At 36.5% G+C, this 25569-nt stretch overlaps 1 protein-coding gene across 1 annotated transcript in view; it reads left to right on the forward strand.

Annotated features, from left to right (window-relative positions):
* ANGPT1 (angiopoietin 1) overlaps positions 1-25569 on the forward strand; it is a 156833-nt gene that overhangs the window by 54348 nt on the left and 76916 nt on the right. The window contains exons 2-3 of the mRNA XM_057408208.1: positions 15365-15520; positions 17807-17928. Coding sequence (XP_057264191.1) covers positions 15365-15520; positions 17807-17928 — 278 coding nt within the window. The remainder of the gene's footprint in view (positions 1-15364; positions 15521-17806; positions 17929-25569) is intronic.

A 25569-nucleotide genomic window follows, 5' to 3' on the forward strand; every position in this document is an offset into this window, starting at 1 on the left:
GGCATTAAGGTATACAACAAACTAGGTATGAGACATCTTAAAATCACAAATTCCTTAAAGTCAGCAATACTTTTCTGTTTTCCCAGAGTTTAGAAGTGATGAATTATGCCAAATAACACAGAATGTAATTATTTTTAGCTCTGATTCAACAGGAGATTTTCAGACAGATTAGTGGTCACCAAAGAAGTATTTGCATCTGTTGTTTATGTTATGACATCTCAGATCAAAGTAAGTCTTTAAACTTTAACTTTCCTGTTTCCAAATGAATAATGAAACTGGAGAAAAGCTGAAGATGGGAGGAGAAAACAGCTCAGGAGTATTAAACACATTGAGGACAACTCTGAAATGGAGAGGTCATGTAGGATGAAGCCCAGGGGTTGGATCTGTCAAACTTCTGAACGCTGTGCTCCTCGTCCCCTAGATTATGCACATATGTGTGTGTGCCTGTGAATCATCTAAGTGATCATGTAAATACTCCATGTTTAAAATGAGGTCTGTGTTGGCCTCAGGACTTGCTGAATATCTAGCCCTTGGCAGTACTGTGTCCAGCGTGCTAAGTTTTGTGTACCATGGTGAAAGTTCTGTGTACCCATGGTGATACAACATTTCCGTGGCTCAAGCTAACAAAGTTAGTACTGGATTGCAGTGACAGAAAGAAGTCCAGTAAAAACCCAGCAATAGAAGCTCAGCCAAAATAAAGCTTCTTTCTAAACTGATGATAAGATTTTTCAAGTAAACACAACATTTTAAGGAGCTGATTTTAAGCAAGTTGAGGGTCTCTTTGAAGAGATAAATTATGTGGATTACCACAGTCAAAAAAAATCTATTAACTACCTTGTAAACAGGGAGATCACCAATAGAAAATAAAATCCACAGCAAAACCTCTGCTTGAGCCGTTGTCTTTAATGAGATCATGATTAGGCTATTTATGCAGTTAACTAAGAAGGAAAAAAAAGAAAGAAGCCTCTGATTTAAATGCATGACTCAGAAAATTATTACTGGTCTGGGGAACCCATCACAAACAGTTCACTTGTAAAATACAGCTCAGGTCAATAACAGTCAAAGGCATTTTCATTTACTAGATTTCAGAGGGCTTTAAGAAAATAATTTGCTGGCTTCAGTTCAGTCTATATTCCACAATCCCATATTAAGATCTTCATTGGACAAAGCTGTATAATAAAAGCTCACAATTAGCCATGTACAAACGGACCAGTACGTACATATACACAATAATACTGGCCTATATATGCAAGCAAAGGTTGGAACTGAGAGGTACTGCTTCTTATTAAAAGAACAGCCACCACAAATATTGTCAATTTGTGTCTTTGTAAGTTGCCTGGATATGGCAAGTGTTGGGCTGAAGTGTAGACTGACAATGCCATCTTAATTTTATTTATGACCTTTCTTGGACACAGTTAAGTGAGTAGGAATTGAACAGAAAGAAAATGTCAGTAACTATGAAAATGGCCAGAAAGACCTTCTTTCTCTCAGCACTCATTTACATATCACTGTTAGTATTACTTGGAAAGAGTGTAAATAAGGTAAAAAAGGGTTATATATAAGGTCGAATTTAAGTTGGCTTTGTCTTATAAAAATATTTCAAGTCACTGTGTGGATTTAAATTTTTACAGAATGTTCTGTTCCCTCAACTGAACATCACATTTGATTTGTCTGGATAAAAATATTTGGATTATTTATTTATGTTGGAAAAACTGTATGAATTTGAATTTAATTGAATGAGCTAATTAGATTGTCCTTCAATGGTGTCAAAGTTTCACGGAATTTGAGAAGCAAATGCAGTTTTAAACAAAATTAGGGGGACAGTTGAACTAACTAATTTAACCCAATTTTGAAAGTTAACGGGTATAGCAAAGTATAGCTGTCACATTTTTTCAGCAATTCTGATGTTCTGTTACATGTTCTTTTCTTTTTAATGAGATAAACTATTTCTAGTGGAAAGACTGGCCTGCACTTTGTATTCCAATGTATTTCTCTCACACAGTTTTCTATGCAGAAGCCATACCATTTTGTTTTTAAATAACATGTAACTGTTTAAAATAAACGTCATTCATCCATGTAAGAGACAATAAACTAGTGGGTTTTTTTTATTTTTATATCTTATTTTATATAAAATTACTCTGGAAAGATATTTATATCAATTAAATGTCACACTATTTATTATTAAGCAATCATTTTGATGATGTACCAAAGGGTAGCTATTCACAGTATCCTCGGAAGTAGAGATTGAATAAAACTATTTGGTCATCTATTTTCTTCCTTGACATTTCAGGATCCTTTCCTAAAATATATTTCTCCAACTGTTTGGTCCACCAGAGTTATTTATATGTATGTTTCAATTTTAGCACTCATTTCACTTTTCTCAATGAGAGAGTAGAATAGGCTTTAAGTATAAAAGAAATCAAATGAAATATACCAATATGATTAACATTTCAGGACTTGGAAAGCCAGTTTATATTAAAAAACCTTCTTACCACTCTGGCTTTACAAAAGCATGTGTTAAAAGTTGGGGATTATGAAGATCCGTTGCAGTAAATGATTCGAGCATTCTTACTGCTGGTTCAGCTGCTCTACAGTGCAGCCTGTGCCAAGACCCTCTGCTTTTCCAAAACATCACACCAAAACACTGAGCTGCTCTTCACATTTGTGACTTGTAGCTTCATTCTTTTAAATGTCACTAATTGTTTGAAGCATCTTGGGAATACAATGCAAATGGGGCTGGCATCATATTTGAATCATACGTAGAAGAGTTCCATTCCCATTTGTGAGGATATTTGTTTACTAACCGATATAAAACACTGGAGTAAGAAACAAATGGTAGGAAACCTTTCTTCTATCAATACTTATGTGGTATATAATAAGAGCTTTGTTATTTTGGTAGAGCTTACCTTCATAAAAGCAGTGTTTACCCTATATTTACTAAAGGAATTTACAGCTGCCTCATGAAGGAAAATTACTGGAACAGCCCATGTTTTAGTTTATTATTTCACAAGTATATCAAAGACTCCTTGTCAGACAAGCTAAAAGCCTTGTGTAAAGTTCACAGAAGCCAGGAAGCCTTAAGATCAAACTTCACTTGTCTTTTTAGATGCTCATTGTATTTCAATGTGCTTTAGAGTTGTGACTATTAACGACGGACTCACACTCTCATTTTAGTAGCAGATGAGTTATCAGTGTCAGCTTCCTTTTTACCTGACAAATTCACTGAATCATATGTTGAACACAATCTTTTCTGGCAGGCAGGAACAGAAGCTACTTCTTACATATTACAGGATCAACTGTCACATGCATGAGTACACTGTCACCACCAGGAAAGTGGGGAATAGACTAAACCTTTGTATTGAGCCGTCTCAAGAATATTTAGCTCCAAACACCAGTGATCCAGGGTCCATAACTCTTCTGCCTAACAAAAATAGAAGCAGGATTATGAATGTTACATTCAATTAGGGCTGGGTGAATCCTTGGTCTGTGCTATGTTTCTGGGAGCTGGGACAAGGGAAAAAATCTAGACTACTTTTCTGTAATTTTTTGTAACGAGCAAAGAGGAATCTGAAAGCAAGCTGGTTCGTCTGCATGTTAGTGAAAAGCTCTGCAGCCATCCCAGGTAAAATGGAACCCTGGAGAAACCGAGACTAACACAGAGCATGAAGAAAAGGAGGGAGAATCACATTTCCTACACACTCAGCTGTCAGTTTGGATAAGGAACTTTAAAATAAAGCAGAGTTGTGTGGTACGTTTGAGATACATTATCTAGTTTTCTTTGGCAAGTAGAAGTCTACCTGGAGAAGTCGTTCAGATCAGCCAAGCTATTGCAGTGTTCCAGCGGAGCCTGTAGTCTCACGTGTCATGGAGTTTGTGAGTGATGAAGATGAAGACGTTTTCATGCCATGACCTTCTCCCATATGGCAGCAGGGGAGCGCAGGTCTGCTTGGAATGACACCTCCTTTGGGGTGCTGTGAAAGCAGAGCTATTGCTGCTGCCCAGCTGTGAAAGGTCTGCTACTGGAACTGCGAGAGGCAAAAAGATAAGCTTCAAAGAAACCCCCAACACCCCAACCTTTCAGGAAGTTCAGTTCTCAACTGGAACTCTTCAGATTTTGCCCATTTTACATAATCCTTCCTGTATTCTTCCTTTTAAAGAAAACGCCTTTGTGATGGCCTTGCAGTCCACTTGCAAAGAAAGGAATGAAGTCCTGTTTTCTGGCTTCTTTGTCATCACACTTACACTGCCTCTACTTCCACTGTTATCACACAGAAATCCATTGAACACTCTACACATTGTGCAGAAATATACATCTCACCTTCCCTTTTCCTGCTGGGAGTTTGTGGTAGCATAGTAATTTTTTTCAAGAGGAACAGAAGCAGTTGTGTTTCAGCTTTCTTTTCATGCCTAGAAGTTAGCAGTTTAGTCTAAATGTAATAATGGTTAATAATCCCTATGTGCACACTTGCACGGATGTCAGCAGCATACTTTTCACAAGAAAATAATCTTGAACAGCATGTTAATAAGTTTACAGTAAAATTACAAACTCCAATATTTGGTTTCAGAGCAGATTAGAATTGCAGACAGCCAATTGATAATAGAATAGTAGCACTCCTGTTGGGAATATCATCTGGGATGATATTTTTACCTGTCCTGGAGCTGAAAGTCAAAAGAACAGTGAAATCTCAGGGGTGAAATCCTGGTCAAATTGAGATTAACTGCAAAACCTCCATCAACTTTAATATGTCAGGATTCAGATGTATTTTGCAGTAACCAATAGTTTCCTTGGGGCCTCTGGGAGGAATAGATATGAGTATGATTAGAGTCACAGTCACAGCATTCTTTCAGTGCCTGAAAAGCTTTTTCATCTGTTTTCAGTACTGAAGAAATTGCCATGCTATAATGTTCTGCCTGCAATGTTATTGCCAGCTAATGGGCAGAAGGTATAACTATTAACATGATTTCGACCTACATCTCAGTGAAACAGCTGCCAGACTTTTTTAAGGACTGATGAAAATCTGTTCTCTGCTATTATAATACAGAGTATTATAGATATGAGCATTATTGATGTCAATTCTTCTTTTGACTGAATAGCTGTAGTCATGAGGAATACCATCATAATTCCTATATGTTCTGCAAATGTGGTCAAACTAATGACCTGAAAGTCCACATTTAAGGACAGCAGCTCCAAAGTCAGTACAAAAGATATTTTTCCTTACGCCTGAGGGAGAAGAACAGTACCACATGGCTATCATCCTGAAAATGAGATTGAATTAAAATCCTGAGTTTGAATACTTGAAAGTTTAGGAATATCTGCATTTGATTTCAAGCCCTGGTCATCTCTGAGTCTGAAGAGTTACAGCATGTTTTAAAAGCCTGGGATATTTTCCTTTTAGCCCTGTTATACTGATATGTTGGTTTATTCAGTGTATGTTTGATTATATTGTAAATGCTCCTGAGTTATTACAAAACCACTCTTCTGAATATGGTTTTACTTGGCAAGTAAACATTAATTTTATTGTTATAAGTGACCTACTTGGAGTTTACTGTAAAATTAAGAGTATTATGGAAAGAAGATTGAGAAAGCAAAACCAATGATAAATGCTAAGAATTCACATAATATCTGAGTGAAGGAGGGACTTGAATTAAGTGATATGTCTCATCTTTTCTCTGTGTTTTCACTACATTAATCATGCCAGAATAACTGTCACTCTATATTTGTGAACTGTGAAGCTCTGTAGGGGCAAGGGCCAGTACAAATTCCTGGATTACAAATCGGAAATGACTGTGATTGTTATCACTTCACGCACCGGGACACTGTGTGGAAATTTGCAAACAAAAGTAGCAACTTAATCAGTGAGAGAGTGAGTCTGACAGCCACCCTACCACCTCGCCTGGAATGTAGGAGCAGCCACAGTTGCCAGTATGCCTGGGACCACTGGGAAGATATTCCTAGTTAGATAGTCCAAAGGATACATCAAAGACATCTGAACAGTTTCTTACTATTTAAAAATAATTAAACCCATTCCATTTCATCCTTAGTGTAATTCTTTGAATCTGTATTGAGCATGCATGAATCTTAAACCATTCATTTCTAATTGGTTTTAACTTGGATATTGAGCATAGCATTTGTGAACACGTTTGGTGGCTTCTGTTTTCCCTAGAAAAATCAGGTACATTTTCAAATTGTAGCAAAAAAACCTGCTCATCTCTTTGTCTAGGAACCCATTTCTAATATATGCCCCTCTTCCTCAGTCTATCATTTGTTACATCTGTTGTTCTCCATGTGTGCTTATGCATGCACATAATAGTTTTTCGTATGTTAATTTATTTGTCCTGCCTTTGTTAGCAACTGTGACAGGAACTGCATCAGAATTAGTAACAGTGAGTTAGCAGATCTGAAATTTAGGGCTGAAAGCTTCCCCACTTTATCTCATGATTTCATGACTTACAAAGGAATGCCTTGCATTATCATTGACTTCCAGGAAGAGCTGCAAGTATGATAAACTGAAGTAGGAGGGAATATTCTTGCCAGGTCCTGGAAAACAAAAACAAAACAACCAAAAAAGAGAGCAGGGGGAAAATGCTGCTTCTAAAGCAAGGCTTTAGGAGGGAGACTTTTCCATAATTATTTTCCATTTGTCTCCTCTTTTTAATGACTTAAGTGCAGGAATATCTCCAAAAGCTTTAAATTTTCAAATTTTCCCCACATTTAAACGTTTGGAACAGTTTTTATTCTTCAGAATTAGAGAAAAAGAAGAGATTTTTCAGCCCAATTTCCTTGTTGTTACTACTGAATATAGAACAGCCTAATTGTACTCCACATCACTGCAAGTCCAGTTTGATTATTCCTTTAGCAGCTAACTGGGAAATGATAATACTTTTTCCCAGTATACGAGCTCTTTAGAGAAACCTTCAGTTTTACATTTCTCACTCAGAGGCTGCGGCATTCAAGAAGTAGGAGCAATGAACTGATCCTCATAATTGTAACCTGAATCTTGCTCTGGCAACTGGGGATGAAGGAGATTGTGTTAGCAAATGTTTACTTAAAGGAAACCTGTGATTGTGCCCTTTCAAAATCTCCAGAGGAATGTAATGAAAAGAGGGACTAAAACTGTCTTTATATGCTTTGGCTGCTCTCATATTTCCTATGAAAAAGGTCTTATCTTTCTATACAATTACCAAAAGCCATAAAAGGAAACGTACCTTAAATTATGCCGTTTCAGGTAAACCAAGACATTTTTATCTTATTAAGTTTCCTAGCCTGTTCTGTAAGCTAATTTGAGTACCTGATATTTCACTATATGTTTTAGTGATCTTCAGATCTTTCCACTGCTCTTACTAAAATGGGTTTTTTACAATGTATTCAGTGGAATAAACTCATCCTTATTTTATATATACATACATGCATATGTATGTATACATGTATGTATATATGTATATGTGTATAATATACATACATGTATATGCATATGTAAATATATGTACATGTATACTGAATATGTGACAGTTTCAATCTGAAATTTTTATGCGTTTATATTATAATATTGTGAAATTGACACCACTTTTATTTATGTATTTTAATTCACTGTTTGACATGTATTAAAACAATCAGATCCATCAGCACAGGAAGAAAACAAATTTTCTAGGACTGCACATATTTTGGCAGGACTAACTCACCTATATGTAGAGTTACACATTCTAATGCTGAGAATTATAGGTATATCTGCAGGCACTTATAGATTAATGGGTTTATATGTAGAATTTCATGAATGGAAAGAAAAGGTGTTAGACTTTGTACTAGTAGTTAACTTTTTTTATAGTTCTGTGGGAAACTGAAATTGTTAGTTTACTGCTACAGATACTTCTGGAAATTTCATTTATTTGTGCCTTAAAATTATAAAATGATTCTAGCAGAGGTGTATCAATGTCATTTTTTAATGTCTGTAGTAAAACTAAGGTAAATATTGTCATGTATCCAAAACATCTATCATTAAATTGCTTGTATCCAAATTATTGTAATGAAGGTTAAGAACCATAAATATAACCAAACTTTTTAGGACACGAATGTTGCTGTCTTCCTACATTATAACCCATAATTTCAGGGAGTTATTATATATACACTCTTTTAAATCTATGCATATAAACACTGCGTGAGAGAATATATAAACCCTTGTCTAGTTATTAATTGCTGGTAGACTGAATTAGTTCAACAGATTTCAGGCCTCTACCTCCCTGGGTTGTGTGGGGAAATGGATTTTACAGCACTTAGGGGCTTCGCTCTATTAAGTACCAGTGGGCAAGAACCTCAGTCTTCAATATAAACTGGAGTCATGGTGTTGAAGCTAAATGCTGAATGCAAGACAAAGTAGAATTAGATAATACTTGCCATTATTAGGCAAGGGAAAGGAGAAGAAAAGAACAGGGCTCCTGATTTAAATGTTATCATTCTTTGTAGTGTAGATAGGATTCTTTTAAAAATTTTTTGCTAAGTAAGACATGCTGAGGTGATGGATCATGCCTGCTTACAAACACCTTGGCTCTTCAGGTGCTGTAGCTTTTCAAAGGCTTCACTTACAGTCAGAAGTTGGTAGCAGTGAGCTTTGCCCTTGAGCAGACCATGAAGCACTCTGTCACTACAGTCATATTCTGTTTCTATTTTTTCCTGTGTTTTGAGGTACAGTTAGCTGTGTAATCATGGCCACAAGGATCAATGGCTCCACACCTCATCTGGTCTTGGACAAGGCAAAACCCTACCTACCATGGTTCAGTTCTTACCAGCACCTGTGAAACACTGCAGGCATCAAAGACAGGGAGTACACAATACATTTCTGGTTAGGAAGCTTGCATTATTTCCTGTAACCTAGCAAAATATATGAGATTACTTTCAGCTTTCCTCACCACTAGGTTATTTATGATAGAAGCACACACATGGAGGATGTGAACACATAGTGCAGATATCATAAGTTCCACTGACTGTTTTAAGACTGGTGGGATGCAGGGAGTGAAAGTTTTGTGTATCCTTCTGGGTTGAAGGTAAAAATAAGTAGTTGCCTCGAACAGTGGGGAAATTGTTTGATGGCCCAGGGGATTCCCTTGCATTCCTGTAGCCTCACATATACTGAAATTGCAGTACTTTCAGTGCATCTAAACTTCCCATTTATGCACTACAAAAAGATTGCAGGTTAAGACTGAAGGCTATTGACAGTCACCATCATAATGTAATGCCCTGGGTCTTCAGCTAACTTTGAGACTTTGTGTCAAGTGCTGATGAAAGGCAAAAAGGTAATCTTCAAAGAAGTTGCAACATACACAGGAGAAATAGGCAAATGATAAAAAGGATTTCTGATTTCTTCATCAGAGGGAACCTAAGATAGAGAACAAAAGGCAGAGCTCATGGCAGTGAATAAAGAGATTCCCTTTCTGTGATATTTATATAAGGCACTACAGAAAGAAGAAACGTGCAAACATTAGAAGGTAATGCAAGTGAGTTAATTTCACAGGCTTTCTTGGAAGGAGGTTTTCATGCACCAAATGCCAGCAATGCACTTACATGTCACAGTGATGAGTGTAAGGAACCAAGCAGAATTAAAAATGGATTAAGAAATACAATGTTATAACATTTCACTACCTCTTATAAGACAAAAAGTTATATATAGATTCCAAATTATGTTGCAGATTCCCAAGTTCACTGAAAGTTTAGCTATAAGCTGGCAGTGCAATATAGCAACCACAACTATTTATGCAGTTTGAGATCAGATCACATTTTTCAAGAACCATACGTAGTATAGTAGAGATATTTCAGTGAAACTAATATTAAGTCATATGTCCATTCTCTAGGCATGAGCCTTAAGATGCCTAAATATTCTTCTACACAGAAGTTGTTCCAGAATTAGTCATTCTGAAAAGTACTCCTCACCAAAAGAGTACTCCTCTCTTTGCCAGAGAAAATCAATTAGATACACACTTTAACATAAATTATATATTTTTTAAATCCCCGTGGATGTTAATTTGTTTAGGGTAAGATCACAGATGTTGCTTTTTCTACAATTATGCCTTTCTCTTCAGTGTTTATTTGTGATTGTTCAGGTTTGCAGTCAACTATATAATCAAATGAATTTAGTTTGCAGAATTAAGTAGTTTGGACAGTTAGATCAAGAAAGAAAAATACATCTCATGCTGTACTAAAATTCGTAAAGGTTAACATGAGGCTGGCTAATTCTTTGAACCAGAAATACCACTAATCAGTAGAAAATAAGAACATATTTTTATGATTTACTTGTTATGAGTATCTTCCTTATGGGATTATTTAATCACATCCGATGTGATTTTCAATTATTGACTTTATCAAGCCTTAAGGTTAAATACCAGAGAAATCTAATATTCATACTTTTGTAATAACAGCAATTATTTACGTCTGAAATAAAAAAAAAAAATCATTTATACAATTTTTTGAGGTTTAGCCTAGAAGTGGGTAAGCTGTTAGAGTGATACGAAACTTTGAAAACAAATTGGAAAGATTTATTGAAGATACCATAGTAGAAATCAGGCCAGTACAGTCAATATTTGGCCTAAACCAATGCAATGCCTTTGATAAGTCAGATACTTTGTGAAGAACTCAATCTTCTGGCTTCCAAAAATTACCCATATATTGAATGTTATGCTATTGGGTAAACCTAATGGGAGGTCTTCTGATATCTTGAAACAAAGAACTCTGCTCCCCATATCTTGCCTTGACTAGTATAGCAAGGACTATTTCTATGCACATTACAGTCCTTAATAAAATACTTTTATTTCCAGTTTACCAAGATTCCAGTGGGATGTCATACAATGTATTCTTCCACCATCGTTATCTATTATTTCCTATTACATTTTATGTATTTTACTGTATAATATAACATGGTACAGAGATGCCAAGCCACCACTCACACAAGCTCGAATGTCTACAAATTGATTCTCCAAGACTGTAGTTTCTTAAGCACCTAACAAACAGAAGCAACTTGACTGCAACAAATTGCTGTCATTTTATAATTGCAGAGCTGGTTCACACAATAATTTCTCAGATGTTTCTGCAGACTGCATCCCTACTGAGTCATATTTGTAGGTTCAGAAACATCTTCAGTGACTTTTCTTGTTTTGCTGATTTGTCTGTACAGAATAGTTCTTTTTATTTATTTCATTATGTGTGCTTTGTTTGGTTTGTTTGCCTTTTTTTAATTGTTAATTATTATTAATATCTGACTTCCCAAGGCATTTTGTCAGTGTGGGGAAGTATGACCCCCCCTCAGACTGAAAAGAAGAGAAATAATTGAACTTCCATTGTTTTTATGTGGGATAGTATTATTAGTACCTCTTCAGGTATACAAAGCAAGACAGACAAGACAAACAAGTTCTTACAGAATATCACTTCTGCATTGTCTTTCCATTACTCCAAATGATGTGCAGTATATGATATGAGAGGGAGGGCACTCTACTATTGCTTTAACTTGCACTGTATGAAAACCTCATGTCATCTGGATATCATAGCAGTCCTTAACATGTAATTACATGGGACTAACATTGCTTGATGAAAGAAAACGAAAAAGCTCTTATTTTATTTATAAGCCATCTGCCACAGACCATTATCATTTACTTAGACCCTAAGTTACAGTTTCCATTTTAATAGCTCTGTTAGTGTTTGGGTGGTTTCTATGAAGATTATTCAATAAACATTGTCCAGAAAAAGCTAGATACTTTTAATGCATAATCATCTGGAATGTTTATTAAACAATAACTCTGAAGCTTCTGACATTTTTATTTGTGAGAATGTTACAATGTTATTATACATCCCACCGGTAAGCCTGCATTACTGAAAACTCCTGTGCAATGTAAGAGATCTTACTGAAAGCAGATGCAGCCAAATTAATAAAAAAGGGCATCGATGCATTATAGAAAGCCATGTAGTTGGAGGGGTGGAATTGGGGAAAAAGCATGCAGAAAAGAATTTTGTTTAATTTTTGAAACAAGTATCTGAAATAAGAAGAAAGAGAAATGTATGGATTTGAAAATCCAAATGCAAAATGTAGATTCACTGTAAAGAGTATTTCATCATGTATTATACGTTTAGTGTTTAAAGCAGAGTCTCTGGACAAATTGAATTAACTTAATTATAGGATGAAAGGGATCTAAAAGGTGACTTCAACCCCTAAAGGTTCTTGAATTTATTTCATGAATAGGTTTCTGCGTGTCACATTTTCTGTGGGGCTACCCTGCAAAGATACTTTTATCACCTGTTAAATGTTATTCCTCTTAACTAATCACAAAGAAAGCTCAGCCTAAGGTTCAGTACACTTAATACAATGTCTTCAAAGAAGAGAAGGTTTCAGATAGAACTCACTGCTTGGCCATAATGAACCTGGTAAATGCTGGTTTCCTGCAATAAAAATAATAGATGAAGTCTTGGCTTATTGAAGTCAATAGGGATTTTGTCATTGATTTTAGTAGGGCCAGTATTGCAACCAATAAATCTCCTGAGCAAACTGAAAGTGGGTGAAGGGAAGAAGGGGAATGGATGTAACAGAGCCTGTACAGTTTTCCAGTCCTTGTTCTACCTTCCTTGGCCTGAATAAATAGCTCCTGATACTCCTGAGATGTGCTCACAGAAACTATTGTGGCAGTGTACTGAACACCAAATATTTACAAAAGCATTTGATGAGTAATTCTGAAACGGGAAAATCAGCTTTGTTGTTACAATGAATCAGTCTCAGATTCAATCTGAGGTTGTTTTAGGGGTGAGTAACCAAGGGCAATTGCCCAAGAATGGATACTATGAGCGTGTGTTAGCCTGCAATAGTTAAAAGTACAAGTTGTCCAATATGCCTCAATCTGCACCTGAGTTCTTGCTAGTCAAAACCTGCTGTAGCTCCACACAGCCACAATTAGATTTTTCAAACACAATCCTTTATGTAATGTGAGTAAAACAACAGGGGGGAAAAACAGTAAGAAATGTAATTTTTTTTTCTTTTTATATATTCCTATCTGTGCTTGTTTTTATTGATGTGTGGAAATATCTGATTTCTGATGCATAAGAAGTGTAGCTACCATATTTTTTCATGGGTTTTCCCAGATATCCTGTACACACATGTGCCATGTAACCCATGTTAAACAAAGAAGTTTCAGAAAGCTGCGGACTAACAAATCAAGCACTGTACAACCACATCACAGACATGCTATGTTCCTATCTGGAAACAAAAGACATTGGACGGGAGAAATGTGTGTGTTGGTACCCCATCATGGGCACTACTATGTCTTAAGAGTCCTGTGTTTTGTTAGCAGATAAAAGATGTGGGAGAAATTTGAACTTCATGTTCAGATGTTCCAGTATCTGGACCAGAATATGGAGAATATGGACCATCCAATGTGTGGGGCTTTCATAGAGATTATTTGTAACCAAGAGATAGTTTGAGGGAAAAAAAAAAAAAAGAAACTGTTTAGAAAACAAGAAGCAAAGGGTTGATAAAAATGCATTATTGAATGTGAAAGAGATATATAAGCAAAATACTTCTGAACATAAAAGGATGGTGTAGAAATGTAGATCTGTAAAATCTCCCTTGAACTAGCATAATATTTATAACACTTATCTCACAGTAATAAACTAAAACAGAGCAGTGAGCTTAGACTGGGGGTGGAAAAAGGTGACATCCATTGAAGAGGTTGTTTTGCAATGCAGTTTTCCTTGGCTGCTAAATCTCATTTTAATACTTATCAGAGTATTCAAGGTAAATTTTCCCTACCACTTAAAACACTGCAAGTTTTCTGCACAGAGTGGTTGCTTGGCAATTCAAGCAAACGTTTTTGTTGTCTGAAACTGTAAGAAATCCACTTTGGTTTTACCAACATGAGTATTAAGTGCTTCTCCAAACTGATGTAAAAAAACAAACAAACAGAACACTAACAACTGTTTATGCAGAAAATATTTTACACTTTGGCAGTGTTCTTTCTCTGTCAAAGTATTTATAAAACTAGTAGGAGGTGCACATAAATAATTAAATTTTGATAAATCATGTGTGAGCTCAGCTGATGTGGCTCATCAGAACATCTAACTGTAGTTACCCCTAAGCACAAGTATGCTTATAGATAAGATGAAAGCAGACTGTCTTATTAATCATACTGTATATTTGACTCCTGCACCTTTCTTCAGCCTTTAGATGAACTCCATGTGGTTCATACTATATAGTTGTGCAGCTTACCTTTCACAATGAAATATGCTTACTGCTGCAGAAGCAGGTCCAATGTGATTGACATGATTAGGTAAAACAGTGGTTGCTTAAGTCTGGAACTGGCTAACCATAAAAAAAAAAGATAAGTCACAGAAAGAAACTGAGGACCAAATCTTCACTGGTTGTCCTTCACTGGCTGGACTCCAACTGATTGCTGTGGAAGGTATTGAAAAAAACTGCTCTGGGCCACCTTTCTTATGTTAATACTTTACGGAGCACACCAAGCAAGATTCCAAAACACTGGTTGTATAAGTAGCAAACAATCTCATTATATTGTAGACTATTCCTGAGTTTCCGGTGTGCTGTTGCTGGGCAAGGACCTAGGTAGCTAGAAGTGGAATGACCCTGCCTATGTTAACTAAAACAAATGGAAACAAAAAGTACCCCTCTCTCTAGAGTGCCCAATTTATTAAGAGAGTCCTAATTCAGATTCTGTTCAACAGGTTGCAAATGAAAACCAAACAGTATCAAGAGAACAAAAGCAAAAGGAACAAAATAGCTTCCTATGTTTTTTTGGTCAAGAACTTCCTTCTTTTATTGCCACTGACAGTGTCTTCATTCCTTTATAATTTGTTGATCACAACTAAACTAAGCTGTGCTCATTGCTGAGTTTGTGAAACTCTTTGTGGGGATCTAACCCAGTAAAAAGTCATATTGATGAAACTGTGAGATAGGAAGAATCCAGGAGAGGTAGGTTAGGATATGGCAGGATCTCTTCCAGGAAGGACTCAAATGTAAGTTATGATATACAAGTAGTTCCTGACATTTCCCTGTGGTGTGCTTTGCTCTTTTAGGGGTTCACTTGGAACTGTCATTACGTGTCTACCACAGATGTTCACTGCAACCTTAACACAAGTAGAGGAAGGCAAGGCCTGCTCCAGCTCATACCAGCAGGCTGTGATACTTGGAAAAACACTGTGACTCTGTGACTGGAAAGGGCTACACAGATAGTCAGGACCCTACCCCCTACAGGGTCAGCTGAGACTTGGGCTCCCTCTGAAAAGGTTGAAATTTCCCCTTTTGGCAAGAATGCCAGCTATACACCCTGTCACCAGAATGCCTAAATAGGAAAAAATACCACAGCTACAACCCTTTCTCTTTTACAGCTTGAGAACTACATTGTGGAAAACATGAAATCGGAGATGGTGCAGCTGCAGCAGAATGCTGTGCAGAACCACACGGCCACCATGCTTGAGATAGGGACCAGCCTCCTCAGCCAGACAGCAGAGCAGACAAGAAAACTCACGGATGTTGAAACCCAGGTATGTTCCCAGAGTGGTTTTCTAAAAGCTGTTAATTGCAGAGAGCTTTTATCATCCTCTTCCTATTCTAATGCATCACCACCCATGTTTCAACACATGCCTCCAAGAAACATACACACTTTGCTTCTTGGTACCAACAGCAGTGATGACTGACCCTTGTTATGTGTCTGCCTTCTGATATCATTTAGCTAGTGTATTTAGCTCTGTGCACATAAAACAGGCAGGACTGTCCAGGAAACTAAATCATCATTTGTCTTCAAATAAACAGCCCAGCTACCAACTGTGAATGATACAAGTGTCAAGCTAAATAAAGAGTTTCAGGCTAAAACAGAGCCTTTGATCTCCATTGTTGTTTGCCTCTTTACTATTACAAGAAAGTTTTTTTTATTTTCTGCAAGATGTTTCCAGCTATTTGAAAAGTAGAAAGAAGTTCTTTACTGTGAGGGTGGTGAGGCACTGGAATGGGCTGGACAGGGAGGTTGTGAATTCTCTGTCCCTGGCAGTGTTCAAGGCCAGGTTGGACAGAGCCTTGGGTGACATGGTTTAATGTGAGATGTCCCTGACCATGACAGGGGGGTTGTAACTAGATGATCTTTAGGTCTGTTCCAACCCTAACTATTCTATGATTCTATTATATATATATATATATATATATATATATATGTTTTCCTTATTTTTGCTGCAATACTTACTCTGACTGTCAGCTCAGTGATGGCATTTCCCACCTCCCCTCTTTCAGCAGTATGAGAAAGTCCCTGTAGTCACAGGCTCTACCGTCAATCAGAAAAGAGTGGTGGAGGTGGCTCAAGAAAATGAAAAGAGACTGCTCTTGGTAGTGTTGGAGGTAGCCAGCTGCATGGCAGTGAGGTGTAGGGTACAAGAAGGAGAAAAGCGGGCCAGGATCTCATGCATGTAATGAGGACTCACAGCAGAGTAAGGGGACTCCGAAAGATTGAAGATACAGCCTACATGTCCTTAAATTTCCCTGACCCCTCTTAATCCCTGTCCCATCCAAAACCCCATGGATTCCCTTTAGGCTTTCTTCTCTACCTGAAGCTTTACTGCGGTTTTGTAGGCTACTCCACAGAGGTATCCCCTTTTGAAATCTGTTGGTGGTTTCCTGTCTTCTTGCTAGCCTCTGTAATACACTTTCAATTTCTGCCATGCCCTTCTGAAACTGTGGTGCTGCCTCCTGTCATTAACAGATGTATCCATCTTGAAAAAAAATAACAGCTTTGCACAATGTCCAATTTTTTCAACCTCTGCACCCTTAAACAAAACCAGCCGAAGTTGCTTTGTGAACTTGTGCAATTTCCAACAAAACAGGGCACTGGGCTGAGTTTGAGAGCCATTCTCTTTGCTTTATGTTCTGTAACAAGTTCTTATCAGGCATGCATGAGAAAATACTACCATATAATCCTATGATGATATTGATACATATCCAAGAAAGGTCTGATAGGTTCCATTAAAGAGGCAGCATTTTAAGTTCCAGAAGTGATTGCGTCTCAGTTGTTGTCTGCACACATTCCTAAAAAAACTGTTAACACCCTCTGCTTCAGCCTCTATTTAATGAATGACAAATGCCAATAAAATCAGCTAACATTAACATTGCTGCTTTCATTCTTGAAAGCATTCTGTTATTTCTGCTTTTGAACTATTTTTTGTTAGAATCTATTCTCTTCTAGTTAAAAGGCCTCTTTCAGTCTGATGTACTTAGTAAAATGGGCTGTTGATACAGACCACCACTAAAGTGAAAGACGATTGCATAAGGCAATGTTTTAGGATCACAGCCCGCATCTTAAAAATCTGTGTAAGAGTGCAAGTTGTGATAACATAAGCAGACACCAGACTTCTGCCAACACGGCAAAAGAGAGAACTCAGGGGAAAGCTAAAATAGGAGCTCTCTTTACAAAATAGCGGATGCAACACTTTGGCTGAGGTCCAAGTACTCTTGCACCCTTCTGTTTGAAGCATGCTTTGTAGGAATTCATGTTTGAGGCATGCCTCATGTTCTTTCCATTGAAATGAAGTTTGTTTGGCAATCACCTTTCCTTTTTCTGCCGGTCTAGTATTATTCTACAGTAAACAGGGTGCCAGAATATCAGCTGGTACATATCAGTGTAGCTTGGGTGAGTTCATTTGCACCAGTTGAGCAGCTGAGGTTATAAAAGGATTTAGAAACAATTTTTGATGAATCATCAAATCAGAATGAAATTGTTGCATTATGTTGCTATAGAAACAGAACCAGGACAATATAAACACTAATGTTTTTAATTTATCCTTAAGGTGCTAAATCAAACATCCAGACTTGAAATTCAGCTACTAGAAAATTCACTGTCAACATACAAGCTAGAAAAACAGCTGCTACAACAAACACATGAAATCCTGAAAATTCATGAGAAAAACAGGTAAAAATGAGTAGTTGGTGTCTTCCATTTTTCTCTGTTCATCACAAAGTTGTCTGTGTGTACTTTGTTCTAAGAGACTGATGAAAAGAAAGATGCAAATATGGTAAGTGGAAAGTATAGGTAATATTTACAAAATGGCTAAAAGTGCTAGGGTGTGAACTTTCACTGTGTTAGCTCATGTATGCTAAGTGTAAGTTGATTTTTACTACTTTTCCTGTGAACTGTAAGTTTACAACTCAGTTTGCTTCTTCACAACTTAGTCACATGGGCACAGTTCCTCCCACTGAAAAGCATAAAGATAACTTGTAGGAGCATTTTCAGGTAGAAAAATATTAATAATAAATTATTATATTATCAACTACCTAAAAGTTCATCTTTCTAATTTTAATTGATACAAGGAAGGATCTTTCTCTGTGGACTCATTTGTATATAACATACTTGGAGCCATGCTTCATTTAAAGAATAAAGAATAAGTGAATGGTAAATGTTTGGGGTTTATGTTGAAATTGAAGAAAAAAACTGTTTAGCCGAGCATAACTGCTTAAGCAGTGAAGTGAGAGTCAAGAAGAATTTCCAGTGTTGACTCTTTGTCTGCTTCAGAAAAGTATGTCTCCTGCAGAGAGAGCACCTCACTTAGAGGTGCTTCTGTAACACAGGACTCAGTACCTTCTGGATTTAGCAATCCAGCATCTCAGTGTGATGTATTGACCTTGTCTGGCTGCCAGTTCCCCACCCAGCTACTCTCTTGCTCCCCTTCATCAACAGGACAGAGGGAGAAAATATGATAAAAAACCCTGTGGTCAAAATAAAGACAGGGAGATCACCTACCAGGTAATGCCATGGGAAAAAAAAAGTCTTTATTTATTGCCAATTAATAACAGCATAGGATAACTAGAAATAACAAAACCGAAAAGACCTTTCCCCCATACCTCCTCTTCTTCCCAGGCTCAGATTCACTCCTGGCTCTTCTGCCGCCCTGCCTTTGAGCAATGCAATTGCTCAAAGTTGGATGAAGAATGAGGGTTGTGGTCAGTTCACCTGATCCTTCCTCTTGCACTTTCCCTTCTCCATGGGAAAGGGAAAGCATGGTTCTTTCCCATGGACTGCAGTCCTTCATTTCTTCAATGTGGGCTCTTCACAAGCTGAAGCTTCCTTCTGGAATCTCCACCTGCTCCTCTGCGAAGTCATCCATGGGAAGTATCTGCTCCACTATGGTCTCTCCATGGGCTGCAGTGGAACCTCCTTCTCCTTCTCTGACCTTCGTGTCTGCCACATTTTTTCTTTCACTATTGTCCCTCACTTCTCAAAGCTGTCATTTAGTGTTTTTACCCTTTCTTAAATGTGTTTTCTTCAAGGCACAATCATCTTGGCAGACAGGCTCAGCTGTGTTTCATGGTTGGATAGTGATGAAAAATAGAAAATATTGTTAATGTTTTTGCTAGATCTGTCTAGTTGCAAAGTTAGTCAAATAATATACCATTTTTGCTACTGGTTATGAAAACCAATTTGATGTATTTAACAACTGTTTATAACCAGTAATTCCAGCAGATGTCATTCTGGAGAAGTTGGATTACATTGAAAAGTCTTGAACTCCACAAATTTCTCTTGACCAGCTGGAAATATGAACAAATTAGTGCAGAATTAACTTCAGACATCTCAAAATTAAGGAATTCACCTGAAGTGCATATATGGGCTCTTCTGGTACTCCACTAAAAGGGTAGGCATGTGTAAGCGGCAGTTCATTCTGCATATTTTAAAAACCTATTTCAATTTAGGATTAGCCCAAGCATTAGTTAAGTATATAAATACTTGCATTTTTATCTTCTGCAATCTAGTTAGCAACAAAATTTTATTGGGTGCTCAAGAGACTGTCTTGTGTACTTAATAATCTGAAATTATTTATTTATCTTAGCAATGTGTCAGGGTGTAAAACCTTCATGTCAGTAAACAAGTTTTACTTAAGTTGACCTTTGACTTGGCTGATATTATGATGAAATGGTCTATGACATGACAAAATGGTCTGCTTTGTTTTTTCAGAAGAAAAGGAGGGATATGTTAAAAAGCACATTTTATACGCAATTCTTTCTCTCAGAAACAAATTTGTATGTGAATGAATGAAAAAGCACATGGAGTTTCGTCTTGTTCTGAAGCAAGTACCTGGCATGCATTTCCAGGCTTTATAGTCCCTCTTTGAAAATTATAAAATTAAGGAAAGGTCAGTGCTATGATTCCACTAAAATGTGGATAGTCGGCTTCTGTATCATCATCTACTCCTAACAAAGAAATGCTTAGACTCGGCCTTGTAGGTCCTGATCCTGAAATCAATTATATGTGTATCAAGTTCACTATGGGACACGTCTTGGTGACCTCAGCAGATTTCAGGTTTCTGAGCATGCCAATGATTTTAGCTTTAGTTTTAGTTTGACTTAGCTTTGAGCGGTACTTATAGATTACCCATCAGGCTATGTTCAGTAGTTATTTGCAATTTAAATGCCTTTGTCCTTCTCCATATCACTTTCACATCAATAAAAGAGAGAAAACTTTTATCCACATTGCCTGCGTGGACTGTAAGTGTGTTTGGAGGGGGCCTTTCTTTTGCAGTAGGTGCATGCCACAGTGGGAATGAGTGTAGGAAATGTTATCATCACAAAAATAATCACAAGAGATGGTGTAGAGATAATTTCTTTCTTTGTGCTAAAATAAAAACAATTGCTACCAAAAAATGGATTTTGGATAAAAGTAATGCAAAATATTACAGTAATAATAGCTGATCGTTGATGTACCACAGTACATTAAAGAAAATGAACACTGCATATCAACAAGAGACCAACACATGATCTTTAGAGAAAGAGATATATCTATTCTTGGCCTTTCTCTTTACTTCCTGCCTCTGCTGGGAAGAGTGGCCAATTTTTTTTTCTATTTATCCCGCTGAAGTGAAAGATATTCCATGGCATAAGTACAGTCACATTTTCCCCAGAATCATGTTTTTATTAAGTGCTTTCATGCCATAAATAACTTAGTTTTGTGGATTCCCACCCACTATAATGTAAATGGTAGTTTCATCCACTGCAGTTTTTTCTCCCGCAAGAGCTTTCTAAAAACTATTTTGATTTATTCTTGAAAGATTCCCCGGCTAACGTTCCTTTATCACCCCCTCTTTTTTTCCCATAGTGTACCCTCTACATTTAACTTACTGTGTGCCATTTGTTTCAATATACAAGTGTGAGTATCAACTTCTTATTTACTCATATGAAACAAATAAGAAAAAATATAATGGAATTCTGGATCTTCCAGCAATTTATAGTGGAAGTGAAATTTAAATATAAAATTTGACTTAAATTTGCAGGCAATCAAACTACATTAACACATTCAATACAGGAACTGTTGTGTCCTGTGAAAAGTGAAGGCTCAATGATTCTTGAATTTCCACCTGACTGTGTGAAAGATGGAGAAATATGGTACTTATGATCAGCTTCATTTGAAGGTTTCACATGTACTAAAAAAATAAATTCTTTTTTTTTTTTCTTTTTGATTTCAATGGTATTAACACTGGTATAAAAAAAAAATAGGCTTACTGCGCTAAGTGACCAGTTACTGGCCTTGAGGAATATGGCGACACATATTTTTTCAATTCCTTAAACTCATAAGAGAATATCAGACCACCAAAGTAAGAATGAGTGGTCAGCACCTAAAAATATAGGGAAAATTTTACTTATGTAAAAGGAAATACAAAGAAGCTGTCTCAATGAGAAAATAGCATTCTTGAACTCAAAAATAAGCATTTAAATTCTCTACCTTTTTTGTCTTCTATACATAATATGAAAACCACATGTATAAAGCCAAAGAATTTTTTTCTACATTAGTTATTTCTGTTGAATTGCTCAACAAAATAAGTGATTTAATCTATACTTTTAATAAATCCAGATTTTTTAAGAGATTATATTCATACAAAAGTTGTCCATCTCCAAGATCTGGTCTGTATCCTGTTCTCACGTATCTAAACTGAGGCCTCTGAAAACAAAGATAAAAAAATCCCTTAAACTGCTGTGGTCTGGAATGGATTAGTGAGTACACTATCTACCTTATAAGGCAGATTGTCTAAACCAGACTTTCCTTCCTCCCCAGAGAGCTACCAGAGTGCTTTCTATGAGCTCTACTTCATCACCTTTCAGAAAGACAACAGCTTTCCCTGGAAATCATTCTTTGACTTCTGTATGGGCCTTCTACCCTCTCCAACATTATCAGAAGTCTTTTTCTGAATCAGCTGGACATGGCACAGTTGCACCCAGGCATCCTACTGGTTTATATCCTAACAAACTTAACACATCATTTGTATGGTTGAAAATAGATTCTTAGCCTTGCCAAAATCAGTAGGTTAGACACTGAGATATGGTTAACCTTTAGCAAAACTAAGGTTGTCTTTGCCTTGGGGGTGTGTGTGTGCATGTTTGGTTTTAATTTACCTGTCTTCTAGATAATGACTCCAAAGAGTCGTTGTCCAGCAGATAATGCCGGTATTTATCCATGCTAACAACAGCATCTGTTTCTTCACAACTTCATTCTGTTCCCCAGATGACCAATTTTTTTCCCCAAATTGGAGGCTGCAATTCTAAAAAAATGCACATTCATACCTGTATGTACATGTGTGTATATATACCTACACACATATGTATATATATGATATTTCTAGTCAATGGTGATTTACTTTTATTGTGAGTATTGTAGTGCCCATGACTACTTCATCTGTCTAGGTCAGTAACTATCTTAAAACATTTATGACTTTCAAACATATAGGAAATAAATAGGAATTTCAAAGGTATAGGAAGCATAGAGCAAACTTACTGTAAAAAAGAACCAGTTGTTGGATCATGCCCATAACATTTGACTGGAACCTGTCATGAAAGAATGTTATATAACATATTTAGTCAGCCTTTACATATTGTTGGATTAATTGGTATAGAGGCAGCCTTCTTTTCATTTTCTTTAACATTTTATGGCAGCAACGGTCACTGATGAAAATTAGTAGAAATATTTGCATTTTATCCTTGTCTTTAAAATGTCTCTTTTAAAAAATGGGAAGATATCTTTCCCAGTCACTCAGCAAAGTTATTTCTTCATTGTATTTGTCTATTGGAAATTGTCCACTGTCACAAGCAAAAAAGAGAGAACAGACTGCTCTTTCAACTGTTAAAAAAATATTATAATAAAAGATTTTTTTATGAGGTTTCTAGCACTTTTTTATTTCAAATGAGCTACAATAAATTTGAATGGAACTACAGAGATTAAAAATTCTAGCCACATTGGAATCAAATCTCATAAGAGCAGCTTTTCTCATGCTGTTAAAAGATTTCTTCCTTTTGAACAGGCTAATTCAGAAATCCTGTATTTTTGTGCAGTATTTGTTTTTCTTAATTTAGAGCTTTGACCAAAACTTTCTCACTGATTCCTAGTAAAATACAACGAATGTTTTCTATTTCTCCCAGGGAGTGGTCCTACCCTCAGGACTTACTCCTATCTGTTGTAGATTTATGGATATAGAAAGATCATTGCATAAATGCATATGCATTCCTTTAAATAGCTTTGTTTTTATAACAACACAATTTTAAAATCAAAAAGAAAACTGTAAAGGAACCAAGTGCTATGACACTACCAACTTTCCACCACATGTTGACACACCACTCATAAATATTAGGATGTATTATTACTAAAGCTGTAAAAGATCTGCTTGCTGTCTGTCTCTGTAGATGGCATGCCAGGAGGCACTAAAGATTGTTGTCTTCTTGCACCTTTTAATTGGCATGGTCAGTATTGCTACAAGACTGTCATCACCATGGGTTCATTTACTATGGTCTTAGGAAGGCCACGGTGGGAAACAAATAATGAAATGCACTAATTGTGGCTATCAAAGGCTCTTTCTTTTACATGGAAACATTAAGGTATGGAAATCATTTAAATGTGAACATACAAATAGGATGTCGTAGAATTAGGAAAATGACTTGCACTATACTAGGATCCACAAAAAGGTAAAGGGACCTTTTTTGTCTTCACTTAGCATTTAACTGTAAAGCAATAATCTGACTTCAAGAATGGTATCTTCTCTTACATTAGCAAAGCATAACATTTTTGATGAACTGTAAGATGTCAGACTGGGATGTGGTCGTACCTAGCATCCATTTTATCACAAACTGTGTCCAGGGTCTACCTTGTTCTTAATCAAAGTGAATTGATATACAACTTATAGTCTATCAGCAAAGTTAAACTCAAGTCAAAACAGCATTTCAATAACTCCTGTGAAATAAATGTACAGAACTGATAAAATTCACCTAGAACATTTTTTTTAACAATATTTTATGACTACAACTAATTCCATCAGAACATTTTCAGCAGATTCTAACTAAACAATTAGTCTGACCTTCTGCATAAAAAAGGCTCAAAGACTTCCATAGAAATTTTCTCAAAAAATAGATGTGAGTGTAGAGCATAAAGACATTATGTTTAGTGTTAGACTTCAAGCAATGAATAAAAATCAGCTAAAGGTCTGATAAGGTGTTAAAATAATTTATTGTCTTTGGCTTCAAAATCCACACTTTGTTTCAGACTGAAACTTTCTGTCATTTGATTCCTGTCCACTGACTCTTGATATGCTTCTTACTAATTATTGAGCCTTTAAAAATGAGATATCATGTTTCCCTTTGCATCTGGGACACCACAAAAAGAATGTGTTCCCTTCCCATCTTTTCTTTTTCTCCTTCTTTACCCAGAGCCTGCTGACTTTCACAGAACTAGGTATGTTGGTATTACAAAGTATATTTCCTTCAGTGTCTTTGTAAGTCCCGTATTTATAACGTTTCAGAAGAAAGATTTGCTGCTTGGTTTCTTTTATTTAGAAAAAGAAAGAAAAAAAATATATATTACTCTATGTTGTACAGCAAATCCAAGGCCTGAATTTAATCTTTGCATTGTTATCATTTGTAACAGCTCATGTTAAGGTTCTGTGATATCTAGTAAAAAAAGTACCTCCATATGGATTTGATTACGTTCTTCAGTTAGGTTACATGACCTGAAATTATGCAGGCATTTTGCCACTGATCTGTTATCCAGGAGTAAAAACAAAGGTGGGGGGAGAGTGCAAATAAATAAATAAAACCAAAGACTGACTTAAACAGGAAGTAGTTTGTTGGCAACTTTGTAACCCCCAGTTGGTTTATGGGCATGAGAAACACCTCTTGGTGCATAGTGTAGTATTACAAAACAGAAAGCAACAGAGGGATTGAATTACTTTCTTTATCTAATATTAACAAATTATTTATGCTAAGATCCCACCACAGGATTAAAGCACTGGCCTGAAAAAACTTCTTTTTGCTGTTGACATATATTAGATATCCTTTATGTACAGCTCCTCTATTCTTCTACATATAATCTGACATGTCTTGGATCTTTGTAAATTGCTCACTTCCGACTCAGGACAGAGAGCATACTGGAAAAAGAATACTGCTCAGGAGAAAGTGTTTCCATACATGTGTAAAATTATTTATAAAAAATGATGTAAGCAGGTTGCATATTATGATATCCAACAGTTTCTTGTATGAGGAGGATTTTGTGGAACCAGAAAAGTGAAGGGGTGGAGGGAAGTGAGCA

The sequence above is a fragment of the Pezoporus wallicus genome, unplaced genomic scaffold, assembly GCF_028554395.1.
Source record: "Pezoporus wallicus isolate ANWC-B61680 ecotype Strahan unplaced genomic scaffold, APGP_CSIRO_Pwel_v1 contig_3815, whole genome shotgun sequence".
NCBI classification, from domain to species: Eukaryota; Metazoa; Chordata; class Aves; order Psittaciformes; family Psittacidae; genus Pezoporus; species Pezoporus wallicus.